Raw genomic sequence first — 19,358 nt, 5'->3', positions numbered from 1 at the left:
CGGTGGTGCAGCGGTAGAGTTGCTGCCTCACAGCGCCAGAGACCCGATTTGATCCTGACCTTGGGTGCAGTCTGCGCATTGAGTTTGCACATTTTCCCAGAGACCGCGTGGGTTTCCTGCAGGTGCTCCGGTTTCCTCCCACGTCCCAATGACGTGCAGGTTTGCAGGATAATTGCCCCTCTGTAAATTGCCCCAAGTGTGTAGGGAGTGGAAGTGGAATAACATCGAACTAGTGTGAACAGGTGATCGATAGTCAGCGTGGACTCAGTGGGCCAAAGGGCCTGTTTCCATGATGATTCTTTCAATATTAAAGGCCAATTATCCTGAAAGCCTAAGCTAAAGAGCTGAGGAGGGGAATGCTTATTCCAGAGGCAATTCAGCCGAAGCTTCCATAACGGTTATACATGGGGACCAATGTCAGGCCGTGAGTGATGGATGCAGAAAGAGTGAGGGCAATCCGAACGGGAGACGCCCGGACAAATTTCCATAATGACGCAACTGTCCAAGAATTGGAATTTAAAAACTTGTTTTTCGTAGAGTAGAAAGAGAGGACTACAGATGCTGGTTTATACCGAAGATAGACACCAAGTGCTGGAGTAAATTTGGGCGTCATTTGCGCTTCACGCAGGTGGTGCGAGAAGATTTTGTGAATCCCAAAATCCTGGGGCGCAGCGCGCAACACAGCCTACGTCACCACGCACCGTGCGCGCGTAATGCGTGACGTGCGCCTCTTGACACGTAAATGGTGTCGCGTAAATGACGCCCAAGTGGGGCAGGCCCTTTACTCAGCGGATCAGGCAGCATCTCTGGAGAACATGGACAGGTGACGTCTCGGGTCAGGATCCTTCTTCAGACCATGAAGAAGGGTCTCCAGTCTGAAGGGTCCCAACCCAAAACGTCACCCATCCTTTTTCTCCAGAGATGCTGCCTGGCCCACTTAGTTACTCCAGCACTTTGTGTCTATCTTCAATTTCTCATTGTTCTGAATTGAATAATGGGAAGAGTTCTCAATGAAAAATCTAGAAACAAACATAATTGTGCAATTTCTAGAGCAATTAACTTCAGCAAGTGCAGTGCAAAAATAATTCATTGCATGTACACTGATTTGGGACAAGGTATTTTAAAACTTTGTGCCCTATGAAAACGGGGCAGTGGTGCCTGTAAGATCCAGGTGGATGTTGGTGTATTTCTGCCACCATTTTAACCTGGAATTCTGGGAGAAACAGGTGTGGAGGAATCTGCTCACTGACTGACAGTGTGAGAGAGAACGCCAGCACAGGAATAGGCCCTTCGGCCCATCGAGTCAGTGCCAACCATTCATTAAAAGAAATAAAAAGGAACTGCAGATGCTGGTTTATACAAAGAATGGAACCCGACCCAAAACGTCACTTACCCATGTTCTCCAGAGATGCTGCTTGACCCGCTGACTTACTCCAGCGCTTTGTGTCCAACCAGTAGTTTAGATCAGAGAGACAGTGTGGAAACAGGCTCTTCTGCTCACCGAGTCCGCACCAACCAGCGATCACATAGACTAGCACTATCCTACACATGAGGGACAATTTACAATTAACCTACAAACTGCACATCTTTGGAGTGAGAGGAAACCGGAGCACCCGGAGAAAGCCCACGCGTTCACGGGGAGAACGTGCAAACTCCGTGCAGACAGCACCCGTAGTCAGGATCAAACCCACGACTCTGGCGCTGTAAGGCAGCAACTCTACCACACCACCTTAATAACTACCCATTTACACCGATCCTGCTACATTAATCCCGTTTATATTCATTCTCCCCACAATGACATTAAATCCCCCAAGCACCAACTGCAATTTGCAGAAGGCCATTTATAACCGACAAACCTGCACTTATTTAGTGTGCAGGAGGAAACTGGAGCACCCATCATCAGACGCCTCTAGGAACTAATGTCAAGGTGTTTGTCAGAGTGCTTCAAACATTGTGGAAACAGGCCTTTCAGCCCAACATGCCCCATCTACACTAGCCTCGCCTGCCAGCATTTGGCCCTTATCCCTCTAAACCTGTCCTATCCATGTAACTGTCCAAATGTTTCTTAAACGTTGCGATAGTCCCAGCCTCAACTACCTCCACCGGCAGCTCGTTCCATACACCCACCACCCTTTGTGTGAAAAGGTTGCCCTCAGATTCCTATTAAATCTTTCCCCCTTCACCTTAAACACATGGCCTCATGTGAATGGGTGATCGCTGGTGGGTGCAGACTCGGTGGGCTAATGGGCCAGTTTCCACGCTGTATCCCCTGCATATCCAAATGCCTACACCAAAATGCACCATCTTAAATGCACTATCCTATATGCCACAAACGCCACCCCTGGGAATGCGTTGCAGGCACTTACCACCCTCTGTGTGTATAAAAAAAAATAACCTTGCCTCACACACCTTCTTTAAACTTTGTCCCTCGCAACTCAAACCTATACCCGCTCGTCTTTGACATTTCCATCGCAGAGAATGCATGAACTCTATGCACCAGCTGGAGTGGGGATTGAGCTGTTGTTACTCTGGATCATGTCAACATTTTGTTCTGTAGAATTGTTTTAGTTTTGTTTATAGATACAACATAGAAATAGTCCCTTCGGCCCACCAAGTCCGTGCCAACCAACAATAACCCATACACTAGCTCGATGTTACCCCACATGCAACCGACACTCTAGGGGCAATTTACAGAGGCCAATTAATCTACAAACCTGCACGTCTTTGGGATGTGGGGGGAAAGCGGGGCACCTGGCGGAAGCCCACGCAGGTCCCAAGGAGAACGTACAAACTCCGTACAGACAGCACCCGTGGTCAGGATCGGACCCGGGTCTCTGGTGCTGTGAGGTTTGTATAAATCGCAAAGAGGAGCAAAATTCTGATCAAGACCTTTCACTTATCAATGCCTAGAGCCCTCTTAAAACATTCCTGTTGACTCTATCTATATTTAGGTGGTTGTTAACCTCCTTATCTTCAGCGATATATAAATATAGCTTGCTCTCAAACATAGATTGAGAACATTAAGCATTCACACATGAACTTCCTTAACAGGAATTTGTCGTCTCAATTGAAGTGTGAAGGAGATGGCTGGGGCGAGTCCCTGTATGAGCTTTGGAGACGAAGAATAAAGGAAAGATTTGATAGGGTAAATTGGACTTGCTTAGATGGGGCACCTTGGTTAGCATGGATGGGTTGGGCCGAAGGACTTGCCCCTGTGCTGTACAACTATGAATTTGAATAAATCTATTCAAAGTCCCCACCGGATTTGGTTCCACAGTAACCAATTTCTATAATTTGGTAATGGTATTAGGAAAATTAAGACAGTCTCCAATACGAGTGGCTGTCAATAGCTGTATCTAAGACAATATGTAACAAACATCTGATATAAGAGGCATAGATTGGGGGCAGCACTGTGGCATAGCGAGTTGCTGCTTTATAGCACCAGAGACCAGGGTTCGATCCCAACTATAGGTGCTGACTATACTGAGTTTGTATGTTCTCCGTGACCTCTTAGGTTTTCTCCGGATGCTCTGGTTTCTTCCTACACTCCAAAAACGTGCGGGTTTGTAGATTAATTGGCTTTGGAAAAATTGTAAAGAGTGTGTAGGATAGTGCTAATGTACGGGGTGATCACTGGTCGGCACGGACTCAGTGGGCCGAAGGGCCTGTTCCCGCACTGTATCTCTAAATTAAACCAAACCAGATCAAGTGGACAATCAGAACCTTTTTCCCCCCAGGGTGGATATGTCAGACACAACGAAGATATAGCTATAAGGTGAGAGAAGCAAAGTTTAAAGGAGATGTGCAGGACAAATTATTTCAGATACAGAGGGTGGTGGGTCCATGAATGAACTGCCAGGGGTGGTGGTGGTGGAGGCAGGTACAATAGTGGAGTTTAAGGGGTTTTAGATAGTCAGGTGGATATGCAGAGCAGGGAGGGATACGGGGCAGCAGAGGAGATTAGATGGACTTGCCATCATGTTCAGAACAGATGTAGTGGGTAAACAGCCTGTCCCTGTGCTGTACTGTTCTGTGTAGAAAGGAATTGCAGATGTTGGCTTATACCAAAGATAGACACAGAGTGCTGGAGTAACTCAGTGGGTCAGGCAGCATCACTGGAGAAAAAGGATGGGTGACATTTCAGGTCTGAAGAAATGTCGCCCATGCCTTTTCTCCAAAGATGCTGCCTGACCCATTGAGTTACTCCAGCACTTTGTGCCCATCTTCTGTACTGTTCCATGTTCTACAGGGTTAAAAGTAACTAAAATGTCCTGCCATGTAATCTGATAAATATTCACATCAGACTGAAGGAAGAGGCATTAGGGCAAGTGGTCAAATGCCTGGCCAGAGGGAGAGGTTTCAGGGGACATTTTAAAAGTTGATAGGCAGATGGGTGGACAAAGGCCAGAAATGGAAAGACAAAAGGCTACGATGAGATGAGAGGAGACACGACATGTGAATCGAGAGGAAAGGAATGGTGGGGGAAGGGGGGGTGGGACTGTAGGAGAAATGGTTTTGTCTCCAGGTGGGACACAGGGAAGGGTGGATGGGATAGGGGGAGGGGGGTTGTTGGTAAGATACCTAAAATTGGAGAAATATCTGCTGTAATGAATCTGCGATGTGGGCCTTATCCCCCCTGGGACAATACCTACAGAAGATATTCAAGGCATTTCAGGAATATCCATTTCGAAGGATCCAATCTAACAGAGTAACTTTGGCTAACAGAGCTATGGTCACAGCGATCACCTTGTTTTGGGACAAGTAAATATTATTTGTAGCTGTGTCTTTATGTAGATTGTAAAAATATTTTCTTGAAACTCCCGATGCTTTTGATTTTAATACAGCCTATAATAACTGCCTCACAGAACCAGAAACCCGGGTTCAATCTTGATCTTGGGTGCTGTCACCAAAATATCACCCATCCTTTTTCTCCAATGATGCTGCCTAACCCATTGTGATACTCTAGCACAGGTCTTTTTGGGTCTAAACCATCTGCAGTTGTTATTGTTTCTGTAGTTCTTTGTTTCTATATATTCTTGGTTCTTGGTTTCTTGGTCCTCCAAAATATTCCAAATGGAATTTAAACTGGAGGTGGTGAAGGGAGGGCTTAAGCCAGAAAGGGTTATTGGGAAGAAAGAGCTACTTTAAATTTAGTTGCATCTGGTTGGGTAACTATAGTTGGGTGGAGATTATTCCATGCTTTAATTGTGCGGGGGAAGAACGAATTGCTGTACACATCTGTCTTTGTAGCTGGGATCACAAATTGGATCGATTTTTGCAGAAGAAAGTTGGCAATGTTATGATATAGTCGAGTTGCTGCCTTACAGTACCAGAGACCCAGGTTCGATACCGACTACGGGTGCTGTCTGTACGTAGTTTGAGCATTCTCCCTGTGACCATGTGGGTTTTCTCGGGGTGCTCTGGTTTCCTCCCCCACTCCAAAGACGTGCGGGTTTGTAGATTAATTGGCTTCTGTAAATTGCTCCTGGTCTGTAGGGAGTGGGACAACACAGAACCAGTGTGAGTGGGTGATCGATGGCTGGTGTGGACTGGGTGGGACGAAGGGCCAGTTTCTATGCCGAATCTTTCAATCAAAACTCAGCTACTTGTTTACCTATGTGCTTTCAGTTTAAAGGTCGCATTCTGCCATGCATTGCGGCAGCTGCAGCATTAGCACACCTGCATACACCTGTCAAAACCTGGCAACTCTTGCAAGCTGTGTCAGTGGACTTACAGATACAGCGTGGAAACAGGCCCTTGGGAGCACAGAGTCTACACCAACCAGCAATTATCCTGTACAATAGTCATGTCCTTCACACTAGGGTCAATTTACAGAGGCTAATTAACCTTCAAACCTGCACGTCTTTGCAATGTCGGAGGAAACCAGAGCATCCGGTGAAGACCCACGTGGCCACGGGGAGAACGTACAAAATTCTGTACAAACAGCACAAGTAGTCGAGATTAAACTTGGGTTTCTGATGCTGCAAGTCAGCAACTCTACCGCTGCACCACCCTTGTGCAGGCAGATAAGGTATGGTCTTGGCATCGTGTTCGAAGCAGACTACAGACTATTTCTGTACACATTGTATTAATTGGGGATTCTGCTTACTTTATTCAACGGTGCCGGCTCGGATTTGTTCGGAACCTTAGTATATCTCTCACTTTCCCCCCGACTCTCAGCCTGAAGGTTTCACCTATTCATAAGTTTATAGGAGCGGAATTAGGCCATTCAGCCCATGAAGTCTATTCTAACATTCAATCATGGCTGATCTATCTCTCCCTCCTAACCCCATTCTCTTGCTTTCTTCCCACAACCCCCCCACACCCGTACTAATCAAGAATCTATCAATCTCCGCCTTAAAAATACCCAATAACTTGGCCTTCACAGCTGTGGCAATGAATTCCACAGATATACCACCCAGATGCCCAAAGACATTCTTCCTCAACTCCTTTCTAAAGATACTCTAAACGCATTCCTTTTCCCCAGAGATGCTGGCTGACTTGCTGAGTTACTCAAGCATAGGTGTCCATCTTTGGTGTATAACCAGCATCTGTAGTTCCTTCATACACTAATACTTAACCAAAGAGTATGCAAAAACAATTTGACTGTGTGTATGTACAGAGCACCATTGAACCAGTGAACCACGCACATTGTGTGCTTGAGGTTAAGGCCACTTACCATCTGACCAAGGGGGTGGGGAATCCTTGCACGGTGCAGCACAACTTCACAAAGGAGTTTTCCCAGACAGTGTGGGACCTCAGTCGGACAAGGAACTCGGGAGCTCGGCACAGGGTATCCTCTCGCACGTGTCTCTGGAGAGACGTCCTCTCCTCCTCCTGGGGGGGGGAAGAGAGCTCATGAGAGACAAACACACACCGAGACGGGACACCTCAGGCTGAGCGCCCCTAGGCAAGGCCAGCAGCATCATCAAGGACCAGTCGCACCCTGGCCACTCCCTCTGCTCCACTCTCCCACACACCTCCAGATTCCAGGTCAGTTTCTTCCCAGTAGTTATCATCGCCCATTCCTTCCTTCCCCCCCCCCCCCCCCCCCCCCCCCCCCCAGAGATGCTGCCTGTCCCGCTGAGTTACTCCAGCTTTGTGTCTATCAGCAGTCCTGAACTACTATCTACCCCATTGTTGACCCTCAGTCTAATCTTTGATCGGACTTCACTGGCTTTGCCTTGAACTAAACATTATTCCCTTTATCATGTATCTGGACTGTGGATGGCTCGATGGTAATCATGTATTGTCTTGCTGTTGACTGGTTTGGGCAGATGGGGCTCATCAGCCTGGGAAGGCAGTCCATCTAGGAGAGGGAAAACTCTGATTTAAAACCTCCACTGCCTTGTGGCCATATCCAGTCATGGAAAAGGCTCCAGGAGTAAACCTCAAGAAAATCTTGAGTCGGAGCGCCTAAGGCAGTTCGTCGTTGTCTACAACCTCGCTCTGGCAGCTCCTGCAACGGCGCTGGTGCCAAACTGTAATGGCCCTGCTGTTCCTTTGGATGCATGGGCAACAGCCTGTGCTCCATTTGACATTGCCCAGGCTTGCATCCGACCAGGATGCATCACCCATGGTCAGTCATGACCGAGGGGGGGGGGGGGGCTACTACTTGACTGGTTAGCACGGAACAAAAGCATATCACCGTACCTCGCTACACATGACAATAAACCAAACTGAAGGTAGTGTCGGGCGAAGGGGTTGGTTCTACCGCCGGTTAGACGGGGCAACTTACCATCCTGGACAGAGCCAGCATTTCCGTGCTCTCGTGGGCAGTCCTGCTCAGCCGAGCGATCTCGTTCTCCATGGCTCTCAGCTTGGTGCCGTACAGAAAGGACCTCGCTTTCACCCTCCGCGACGACTCCTCAACCACTCTGTCAAACACAAAACGGAGAAAACTTCTCTCAACCTCTCGGCATCACTTGCGTGGGTCAACTTGAAAACATCCCATCACGTACAGAACATCTTAGTTTTAGTGCTAGACATAGAGCGCCTAGACAGGCCTCCCAGTCTATCAAGTCCACACCGACCAGTGATAACCCCTTAGTACACTAGCACCATCCTACACACACCAGGGACAATTTACAAATTTTACTGAAGTCAATTAACCTACAAACCTGCACGTCTTTGGAGTGTGGGAGGAAGCCCGAGCACCCAGAGAAAACCCACGCGGTCACAGGGCGAATGTACAAACTCAGTACAGTCAGCACCCATGAACAGGATGGAACCCGGGTCTCTGGAGCTGCGAGGCAGCAACTCTACTCCTGTGACACAGTGCCGCCCTCCATCTTGTTCAGTTCTGCTCGCAAATGCAAGGTGCCCCACTTGATGACTGTTTATAGCTCACTTAGAGCTGATTACGTTGCCATGCAACCAAAGCAAAGTCACACTAATGTAAGAATGTATGTCCCTGGGGGCATGTGTAATACATTGTCATAAGTCATAGGAAGCAGAATTAGGCCAGTCGGCCCATTGAGTCCACTCCGCCATTCAATCGTGGATGATCCATCTTTCCCTGCTAACCCCATTCTCCTGCCCTCTCCCCATAACCCCTGACACCTTTACCAATCAAATATCTGTCAATCTCCGCCTTAAAAACACACAATGACTTGGCCTCCACAGCTGTATGTAGCAATGAATTCCACAGATTCACCACGCTCTGACTAACAAAATTCCTCCTCATCTCCCTTCTAAAGGAACGTCCTTTTATTCTGAGGCTGTGCCCCGTGGTCCTGGATTCTCCCATTTTGCTGATAGGGCTCGATAGGCCGCAAGGCCTGTTTCCACGCTGTATGTCTAACACTAAAGCGTTCAGTACGTGACGGGATGTTTTCAAGTTGACCCAAACAAGTCGATAGCGTACAAAACAAATATTAAAAAATCCCACTTCCCCATCACAGGACAGATGTGGAGGCTGTGGAGAGGGTGCGCAAGAGGTTTAGAAGAATCCTCCCAGATTAGGGGATTTTAACTACAAGAGGTTGGCCAACTAAAAACATTCCACACTTTACACTTTAATACCAGAACATACCCACCTCTATCTCCGTTTATACATAAAGGAAAGGATTTAATCACAGAATTCCAATTGTAAATAGCAGAAAGAACTAATTAATATACAAACATGAATTAAATGTTATTTTCAATTAAGCCAAAATTAATTATTAAATAATATTCAAAATGGTCCACAACGACTTCTCAATAAAATTCCCCCAATCATTCTTTTACCAGCGTGCCTCCTCTACGGAGGATGAGGTTTGGGCATAGGGGCAGTACACGCCGATGCAAACCTGCGTCCACCACTCAGGCCTGAAGATAAAGACCAGGGCGTTCACAAGTTACAGCAGCAGAATCAAGCCATTCGGCCCATCAAGATTCAGCTGGACATTTCTTGATCCACCTCCACTGCTGTATTCCAATCTCGCAAAGGGAAGACTTTCACACCTTAGATGACTGGGACATAATGGTGGACGGGAGTTTAGTTTTAGTTTTCTGCAGATAATGGTCCTTCGGCCCACTGAGTTCACGCCAACCAGCAATCACCCCATACACTAGTTCCATCCTACACATTAGTGACAATTTACAGAAGTCAATTAACCTACAAACCTGCACGTTTTTGATATGTAGGAGGATACTGGAGCACCCAGAAAAAACCCACGTGGTCACAGGACGAACATACAATCTCGGTGCAGGCAGCACCCGTAGTCAGGATTGAACCCCGGCCTCTGGTGCTGTAAGGCAGCAACTCTGTCTCTGGGCCACACTGCCGACCCCGATTGGTTAGTAAGATTGGTTTAGTAATATCAAACACCAAGATAGCTGGTGGCACAGACGGTTGCCAAAGCATACGGCGAGGATAGAGTCCAGCTGTAGAAACGGGCAGAGAAATGGCAGCCGGAGTTTAATGCAAGCAAGTATGAGGCGTTGCACTCTGCGAGGTCAAATGCAAAGGGAACGTACGCGGTTAGTGGCAAAATCCTCAAAAGGATTGTTGTGCAGTGGGATGTTGGGGTGGAACTGAAATCCACAGCTCCCCTGGAAGTAGATTGTGTAAAGAAGGTGTACGATATGCTGGCCTTCATTGGTCAGGGCAAGAACACAACACAGCTGCACAGGACTTTGGTTCGGCCATATTTGGAGAACTGTCTGCAGTTGTGGTCGCCCTGATATAGGAAGGATGCAGAGGCTTTGGAAAGGGCACAGAACAGGTTGAGCAGAATGCTGCCTGGATTAACCACAAGGAGAGGGTAGATAGACTTGGAGAACCAGAGTCCGAGGAGAGATCGGATAAAAGTTTACAACATTGAGAGGTATAGATAGGATAGACAGACAGAACCTTTTCTCCATTGTGGAAATGTCAAAGATTTAAAGGCCTCGCTTTAAGTTCAGAGGCGCAAGGTTTAAAGGAGATGTGTTGGGGCAATATTTTTATTAAACTCTGAAAGAGGAAGATGACCAAACTTTATTGCCTGGCATCACAGTGAGAACATTGATTCCGCTGTGGTGGATGTTGATGTTAAATTCAATTGTGTATGGTGTTATTTTTATTCGTATGGCTGCATGGCAACTTGGTGCATGTGACAATAAATGTGATCTTGAACTTTTCTTTTTACATAGAGGGCAGTGAGTGCCTGGATTTCGCCATCAGGGTTAGTGGTGGAGGCAGATACAACAGTGGCGTTTTAAAGGCTTTGAATAAGCGCATGGATATTCAGGGAATTGAGGGACATGGATCATGTGCATGCAGAGGGGATTAGTTTAACATGGCGTCATATTTGGCACAGACATTGTGGGCCGAACAGCCTGCTCCTGTGCCGTCCCATGTTTTTGGAGCATTTAAAGCATCGCACTTGCGTTGGGGGACAGGGCAGGGTGCAAAACAGCTCTGCTTACGTGCCACGGTGAATAGCAAGCACTATCTGCGAGATTAGCTGCAGTGTATGACGTTGCATCCGCTACCTACACTGCTTGTTAATGCAAAGCACGTTGGTATACCTGCTCTTAAATGAAGGGATGATGTATTCAGGAACCTCGTGTACAGGACAGTAGCAGATCCTCTTGGCACAGGGACTGAACCTAGCCAAATGAGACACAGCTGACGACGCTTGAAGTGCTGATGAAGACCTTGAAAGGCGAAGAGAAAGTAAATATTCCTTCGGGGGCAAGAAGGGAGGAGACATTTTCACTCTCGTACAAGGTGCTGCCTCCATTGGTACCACAATTAGTTTCATTTTTTGTGCTCAGATAAACATTACAAAAACTGCATGCTCAATTCCACCAAAACACATCTGCGATTTTACCCATGCTTTCTGCGCAAAGTAAATCACTCCTCAAACTCGACAAATTCCCGCAGGTTCCGACACGGGAAGATGAGGGAGACACAAGAGCCCGCAGAAGCTGGAATCTGGAGTGAAAAAGCAAAATGCTGGAGGAACTCAGAGATAGAAACTGTATCTTCATCCAGGGACAGTTTCCTCTCGGCTGATATCAGGCAATTGAACCATCCTATCACCAACTAGAGAGCGGTCCTGACCTACCATCTAAAGGGCCTGTCCCACTGTACGAGGTCATTTTCCCGAGTTTCTCCTGATTCGAACTCGGAGAATTACGGTAATAGCCGTTCGTAGGTACTCAGGGCTCTCGTGGACATTTTTCACAGTGCTGATAAACTTCACGAGTTACCGCGTTTCCCAGAATACTTGCCATTAGGATTACGAGCCGCTACGTGACATCCACGAGCTCCGACATAGCTGCTACGTACATTCTACGTACTTAACATGAGTATGATTTTTTTTTTTTTTTTTTTTTTTTTTTTTTAATAAACTCGGGAGAGCTCTTGAATTACCTCGTACAGTGGGACAGGCCCTTAACTTTTTGAAGACACTCGGACTATCTTTAATTGGAGGACTTTACCTTGCATTAAACGTTATTCCTTTATCCTGTATCTGTACACTGTGGACAGCCTGATTGTAAGCATGTATAGTCTTTCCGCTGACTGGATAGCACGCAACAAAAAGCTTTTCACTTGGTTCACAATAATAACCTAAACTCTAAAAGTAAACGCTGAAACTAAATGTCAAAACTGGCAGCATCTGGGGAGGGAAATGGACTGTCGACGTTTCGGGTTGGGACCCATCTTCAGCCTGGATATGGGATGCAAGGTGTTTGTTTCCCTCAGGAGCTCTCAGAGGGCATGGTGATCAGATCCACACAATACCAGCAGGACAGTAGTGTGAGATTCGAATTGTAGTAGAGATTCGAGAGTCCTGCTGTGTGAGATTCGAATTGTAGTAAAACCAGCACACTGAAGCCTGTGGTTCTGGTCCCAGTATGACTGAGTTTGCTTTCATTGGAACCGAGGGAGCTGAGGCGATGGGGCGGGAGAGATACAATATAGAGGTTACAAAACTGCGAGAGGCCTGGATAGGGTAGACAGTAGGAAGCATTTTCCACACAGCAGAGGTGCCCAAGCCATGGGGCAGAGGTTCGAGAAGAGTAGGGTCAGGGAAGATCAAAGGAAGTTTTTCTGCACTACCCAAGACTCTCACTACATTGAAGAAAGCATCTGGACATGCAGCTGAATCACCAAAGCATGGAAGGCCAGGGACCAAGAGCTGGTAAGTGGGACTTGTGTAGATAGGCATTTGATTGTGTGCAGGACTTGGGTTCACTTCAGCTTATGGTCACATGTACAGAGGTACAGTGAAAAGCTTTTGTTGCGTGCTAACCATCCAGCGGAAAGACAATACAGGACTACCATCGAGCCATTCGCAGTGTGCATATACACAAGCGAATAATGTTTAGTGCAAAATAAAGCTAGAAAAGTCCAATCAAAGATAATCTGAGGGTCCCTGATGTGGTAGATAGTGGTTCAAGACTGCTCTCTGGTTGCAGTAGGATCGTTCAATTGCCTGATAATAGCTACAGGTAAACTCAAGACACCTGTGAACACCTATCCATGTTCTCCAGAGATGCTGCCTGACTCAGTTACCCCAGCACTTTGTGTCTTTTTTGTAAACCAGCAAATGGATAGGCCACACGGAGTTGGTGTTCAAAGTAACGAGCAATTTATTAAAACATATGCACACCAAGAAGCCAGCTAAAGCTGATCTCCTGGTATGTGTCAGTTTTAACAAATCGCCCATTAGAGGAATCCAGTTTAGAGTTGCACATCTCTCTGGGAATAAGAAACACCACATGTTGCGGGGAAGTGGAATGAGAGGAGACCTGGTGGTGGTCAGGTACACTTGTATTTCAACAGTCTGTTGACTAAATGGACAACTTTTCCATCAGGGAAAAACCATCAGCAGAAATACTCTTCAATGATAATCACCAATCACCTGCGGAAGGGCCTGTTTTCATGCTGCATCTCCATATTAAAGTAAACCACAATGCTTGCCCTCTGGGGCAGTTCAAATGTCTGCAGTAATCCTCAATGCTGAACATTTCCTCACCCTTTCCAATCTTCAATAACATCCACAATTTCAGAACTCGTACCTTGGATTCCAAGGTTTGCATGAATTGTGAGCACCGTTGATCCCAGAATGATACCAGTCGTGTTTTGGTTTTCACCTCTGGTCGCCCTTGCCCCCCGCGCTCTGCACTTTGTCGTGAACCTACACACTCGGCAACTTTTTGTTGACACCGCATTCTCCGATTTTACTTCTTTAGGCTTGAGATGCAACCGGGAAACAGGCCCCTGGACCCACCGAGTCTACACTGGCCAACGATCACACCAGCACCATCCTACACACTAGGGACAGTTTACAGAAGCCAATTAACCGACAAACCTGCACCTCTTTGGAATGTGGGAGGAAACCGGAGCAGTTGGTGAAAACCCAGGTGGTGACAGGAAGAATGTACAAATTCTGCACAGACAGCACCCGCAGTCAGCATTGAACCTGGGTCTCTGGTGCTGTGAGGCAGCAACTCTACCGCTGCACCACAGTGCCACCCTTCAAACTCTGCTACTTTTTGTTGACTCCACATTCTCAGCATTCACGTGTTGGGCTTGTTCTGTAACAGTTTTTAACACGATTGGCTTTTTCCACCAACTCAAATTTCCCCAGAGCCATTCACTCACACACCAGCCCAGAGACAGATAGGGAACTTTACTAAAAACATTGGAATCCACGTGATATGCTAAATAACACCTACCAACTAGTCCACCAGGCCCTCTCACCACCGCTGACCTTTGTTATCTAATGATAGGAGTCATCAAATTTGGAACTAATTAGTTATCCACTTTGCTAGTGCTCAGACCTCTTCCTTCATGGTTTTGTGTACCTTGAACTGCCAGCTTGGACATCACTTTTGTACCTTGACTTATCGGAGTCGCTGCCTCAAAAAGGCAGCCAGCATCGTCAGAGACCTACCTCCCTGGCCACACACTCATTTCACTCCTGCCATCGGGAAGATATAGGAGCCTGAAGCTATAATGTCCAGGAGTAGCTTTGTCCTCAACCATCAGGCTATTAAACACTATACTACAACCTCCAAATAAGCTCTGAACTACACAGACTTGGGGCATTGTTTTGTCTTTAAGTTTGTATAAGAGATTAGTATACAAACTTAAAGCACACGGCATTGGGGGTTCAGTATTGATGTGGATAGAGAACTGGCTGGCAAACAGGAAGCAAAGAGTAGGAGTAAATGGGTCCTTTTCACAATGGCAGGCAGAGACTAGTGGGGTACCGCAAGGCTCAGTGCTGGGACCCCAACTATTTACAATATATATTAATGATCTGGATGAGGGAATTGAAGGCAATATCTCCAAGTTTGCGGATGACACTAAGCTGGGGGGCAGTGTTAGCTGTGAGGAGGATGCTAGGAGACTGCAAGGTGACTTGGATAGGCTGGGTGAGTGGGCAAATGTTTGGCAGATGCAGTATAATGTGGATAAATGTGAGGTTATCCATTTTGGTGGCAAAAACAGGAAAGCAGACTATTATCTAAATGGTGGCCGACTAGGAAAGGGGGAGATGCAGCGAGACCTGGGTGTCATGGTACACCAGTCATTGAAAGTGGGCATGCAGGTGCAGCAGGCAGTGAAGAAAGCGAATGGTATGTTGGCTTTCATAGCAAAAGGATTTGAGTATAGGAGCAGGGAGGTTCTGCTGCAGTTGTACAGGGTCTTGGTGAGACCACACCTGGAGTATTGCGTACAGTTTTGGTCTCCAAATCTGAGGAAGGACATTATTGCCCTAGAGGGAGTGCAGAGAAGGTTCACCAGACTGATTCCTGGGATGTCAGGACTGTCTTATGAAGAAAGACTGGATAGACTTGGTTTATACTCTCTAGAATTTAGGAGATTGAGAGGGGATCTTATAGAAACTTATAAAATTCTTAAGGGGTTGGACAGGCTAGATGCAGGAAGATTGCTCCCGATGTTGGGGAAGTCCAGGACAAGGGGTCACAGCTTAAGGATAAGGGGGAAATCCTTTAAAACCGAGATGAGAAGAACTTTTTTCACACAGAGAGTGGTGAATCTCTGGAACTCTCTGCCACAGAGGGTAGTTGAGGCCAGTTCATTGGCTATATTTAAGAGGGAGTTAGATGTGGCCCTTGTGGCTAAGGGGATCAGAGGGTATGGAGAGAAGGCAGGTACGGGATACTGAGTTGGATGATCAGCCATGATCATATTGAATGGCGGTGCAGGCTCGAAGGGCCGAATGGCCTACTCCTGCACCTAATTTCTATGTTTCTATGTTTCTATGTTTACACTATTAGAAATATCTCCTCTCTAGAAGGAACATTATTCCAGTGAGTTGCAGCAGCAGACAGCATTGAGTCGGTCCAATTTCACTTCTTTACGACACCATGTGTGTTTGCCTCCGCACCTCATTAAAACTCAGTCCTAAACTCGGAATAGATTAAGAATATCTTAACAAGTCTTATTTTAGTTTTATTGGGCCAACATTACTCAAGGAAATACACTTTCAAACTCGAAGACTCCAACTCATCATAAACTTCCTTCACAACCAGGAGAAGATGTTGTTAAGCTGGAAGGAATGCAGAGAAGATTTACGAGGACATTATCAGGACTCGATGGATTGGGCTATGGGGAGATTTTGGGCAGGCTAGGACTTTTTTCCCCTCAAAGAGCAGGAGGATCTTGTAGAGGCGTGCAACATCATGAGGGGAATAGATAGGGTGAATGCACAGTCTTTTACCCACAATAGGGAAATCAAGAAACAGGGAGCCTGGGTTTAAGCAAGAGGGGAAAGATTTAATAGGAACCCGAGGGGCAACATCTTTCACACAGTCTATGGAATGGAGGTAGTGGAGGCAGGTACCATAACGACATTTAAAAGATGTTCGGACAGGTGGGACTTATGTAGATGGGATATGTTGGTCCAAATGGGCAAGTTGGGCCGAAGGGCCATTTTCCATGCTGTACGACTCTAGAAATAATCTGCAGAAATTAACTCTGTGCAATCATCTATTCGTCAGCTACTCAGTGTCAAACAGCACAGAAACCAGCCCTTCGGCCCAACTCAAAGCTGACCAATATGCCGCATCTATAATAGTCCCATTTGTCTGCATTTGGCCCATATCCCTCTAAAGCATTCCTATCTATGTACTCATACCAGTGTCTTTTAAATGCTGTTTTTGTACCTGCCTCAACTATCTCCTCTGGCAGCTTGTCCCATCCATACACCCACCACCCTTTGAATTCAAAAAGTTGCCCTTCAAGTTCCTGTTAAATTATTCTCCGCTCACAGTAAACATGTTCTCAGAATCTTGATTCTCCTACCCTGGGTAATAGGCTGAGCAGTCACCTATCTGTTCATGATTTTATCTACTTCTATATGATCACCCCTCATGCTCCTGCACTCCAAGGAATACAGTCCTAGCCTACCCAACCTTTCCCTATTGGTTAGGCCTTCAAGTCCTGGCAACATCCTCTTAAATCTTCACTGCATGCTGCCTTGGGACTAATTGACTGCTGTTCCATGACCCCGCCTATCTAGGAGTTTAACGCAGCACAATGACACAGCGGTAGAGTCGCTGCCTTACAGCACCAGAGTCCCGGGTTCCATCCTGACTACGGGTGCTGTCTGTATGGAGTTTGCACATTTTCACTGTGACCGTGTGGATTTTCTCCGGGTGCACCGGTTACCTCCCATATTCCAAAGACGTACAGGTTTGTAGGTCGACACAAAATGCTGGAGTAACTCAGCGGGATAGAAAGCATCTCTGGAGAGAAGGAATGGGTTTGTAGGTTAATTGGCTTTGGTAAAGATGTCAAATTGTCCATAATGTGTAGTATAGTGCTTGTGTATGGGGATCGCTGGTCCGTGTGTCTCTACAAATAAAGGTGAATGATCTGCTGCCTCTCACCTTTTGGTTGAGCTGCTTCTGGTGGTGTAGTGCTTGACAAGTCTTTGGCTATCCGAGCTGCGGTAATCAAAGCCATAATGTTTATGCTTCTTTTGGTAAAATGGCAAGATTATTGTTGCCATGGTGACCAAGTGTCTTCAACCAAACCTAGAAGAAAAATAAAGTCGGAACATATTTCAATTAGGCTGGTATTGACAAAATCTAGAGATAGAACAATTCTGCTAAAAGTATTGGATATACTTTGATGTTTGATTTTTTTCATCACGTGTTTCTTGTGGATAGTGATAAAAACAAATCATTAATTTGGGGGAATTAATCCTTAAAACAAAGACAATTTAATCTTGGTGCAAGTCAGGGGGAATTCCACAGAAGACAAGGATTGCAGATGCTAGGATCTTAAGCAAAACACAAAGTGCTGGAGTAATTCGACAGGTTTGGCAGTATTTCTGAAAGACATGGAAAGGCAACGTTTCAGGTCGGGATTCTTCCTCAGACTGGTCCCGACCCCAAAACATCACCAATTCATGGCCTCCAGAGATGTTGCCTGGCCCGCTGAGTTACTCCTGCACTTTGTGTTTTAGGGTTTCACAGGAAAACCCAAAGCAGGCAGCAAATGGCGAGGTATAATGAGAGAAACTCTGGGATTCTATGCAACCTTGATAACCTTCCAGGAATTTACATAGCAATTTATTGAATGAAACCCTGATGCAAGGAAAAGGATTTATCACTTCTGAGACTTTTTAGATACAAAAGAAATCAAGAAAAAACACAAATAATGCCTTCCTGTTAATGCAGTGAGCAAACGCGATAATTCACAATATTTTCAATTCCGATATCTGCACAGCCAATGTTTACCAAGCACTTTAGCTGTTGTTGTCCCTTCAGTTCTCGCTTCTCTTTACCTTCATTTCGCTTCACATTTGGAATTCTGAAGTTGGGTATATGTCTCTCACGCTTACCCCGACTTACACTATTTTTTTCAGCGCAAAAATTCTACATTTTGGCGGTTTTTAAACAGGTAGGAAAGTACGCGTTTCTTGCATTAATAACATATACCGGAAGTTACGTATGTCCTCCAGATGGATTGAGCGGCTCCGTGCGTCAAGCCCTATGACCCAGTGACCTTACGTGCAACCCCCCTATAGCGCGGAAACAGGTCCTTCGGCCCAACGGGTCCGCGCCGACCATTGATCCCCGCACAATGACACTATCCTACACCCACTAGGGACAATTTTTACATTCACCAAGACAATTAAGCTACAAACCTGTACGTCTTTGGAGTGTGGGAGGAAACCAGAGATCTTCGCAGGTCATGAGGAGAACGTACAAACTCCATACCACTGCGCCATCGTTGATAATTGTGAATCAACAATTTGCCAGAGACAAGGAACTGCAGATGTGGGAACCGTGAGCAAAACACAAAGTGCTGGAGCAACTCAGCGGGTCAGGCAGCATCTCTGGAGGACATGGATTGGTGAGGTTTTGGGTCAGGACCCTTCTTCAGGCAACTCGGTTGCAATAATTTCCCCCGCTGTTATATAAAAAACCATTGTGGGTGACAACACAACATGAAAATTAACTTGTCATGATCTTTGCATAAAAACAAGAAACCGTGGCAAGCATTCAGCAAATCAGATAACATCCGCTGAGTGAGTAACAACGTTTTGTTTGGGGTTGATGGTCTTTCATCAGAGCTGGGGGAATAAGAAATTAAAAGAGATTTAATTGTTTGTGTGCGAGAGAGACCGATCAAAATGGAAGGCAGATTATAGGGCAAGACAAAGCAGGACAGGCAACATCTCTGCAGAACATGGATAGTAGACGTTTCAGGTCAGGACCCTTGCCAGGACAAGAGGGTTTGAACTATACGGAGAGGTTGAGTATGCTGGGTCTCTATTCCTTAGAGTGCAGGTGGATGAGGGGTGAACTTATCGAGAGAGGAATAGATTGGGGTGATGCACAGAGTCTTTTGCCCAGAGAGGGCAAACGGAGGACCAGAGGACATAGTTTTAATG

General features: G+C 46.3%; 1 protein-coding gene across 1 annotated transcript in view; it reads right to left on the bottom strand.

Moving 5' to 3' along the window:
- Positions 1-19,358, bottom strand: part of myom2 (myomesin 2) — a 115,418-nt gene that overhangs the window by 88,462 nt on the left and 7,598 nt on the right. Inside the window, 4 exon segments of the mRNA XM_033020675.1 lie at positions 6,680-6,837; positions 7,739-7,877; positions 10,996-11,124; positions 17,344-17,490. Of these exon segments, the coding sequence (XP_032876566.1) occupies positions 6,680-6,837; positions 7,739-7,877; positions 10,996-11,124; positions 17,344-17,465 (548 nt within the window). The 5' untranslated portion in view covers positions 17,466-17,490.

The sequence above is a fragment of the Amblyraja radiata genome, chromosome 5, assembly GCF_010909765.2.
Source record: "Amblyraja radiata isolate CabotCenter1 chromosome 5, sAmbRad1.1.pri, whole genome shotgun sequence".
NCBI lineage: Eukaryota > Metazoa > Chordata > Chondrichthyes > Rajiformes > Rajidae > Amblyraja > Amblyraja radiata.
The sequence above is the reverse complement of the archived record's forward strand: the minus strand, read 5'-3'. Positions and strand labels throughout refer to the sequence as shown.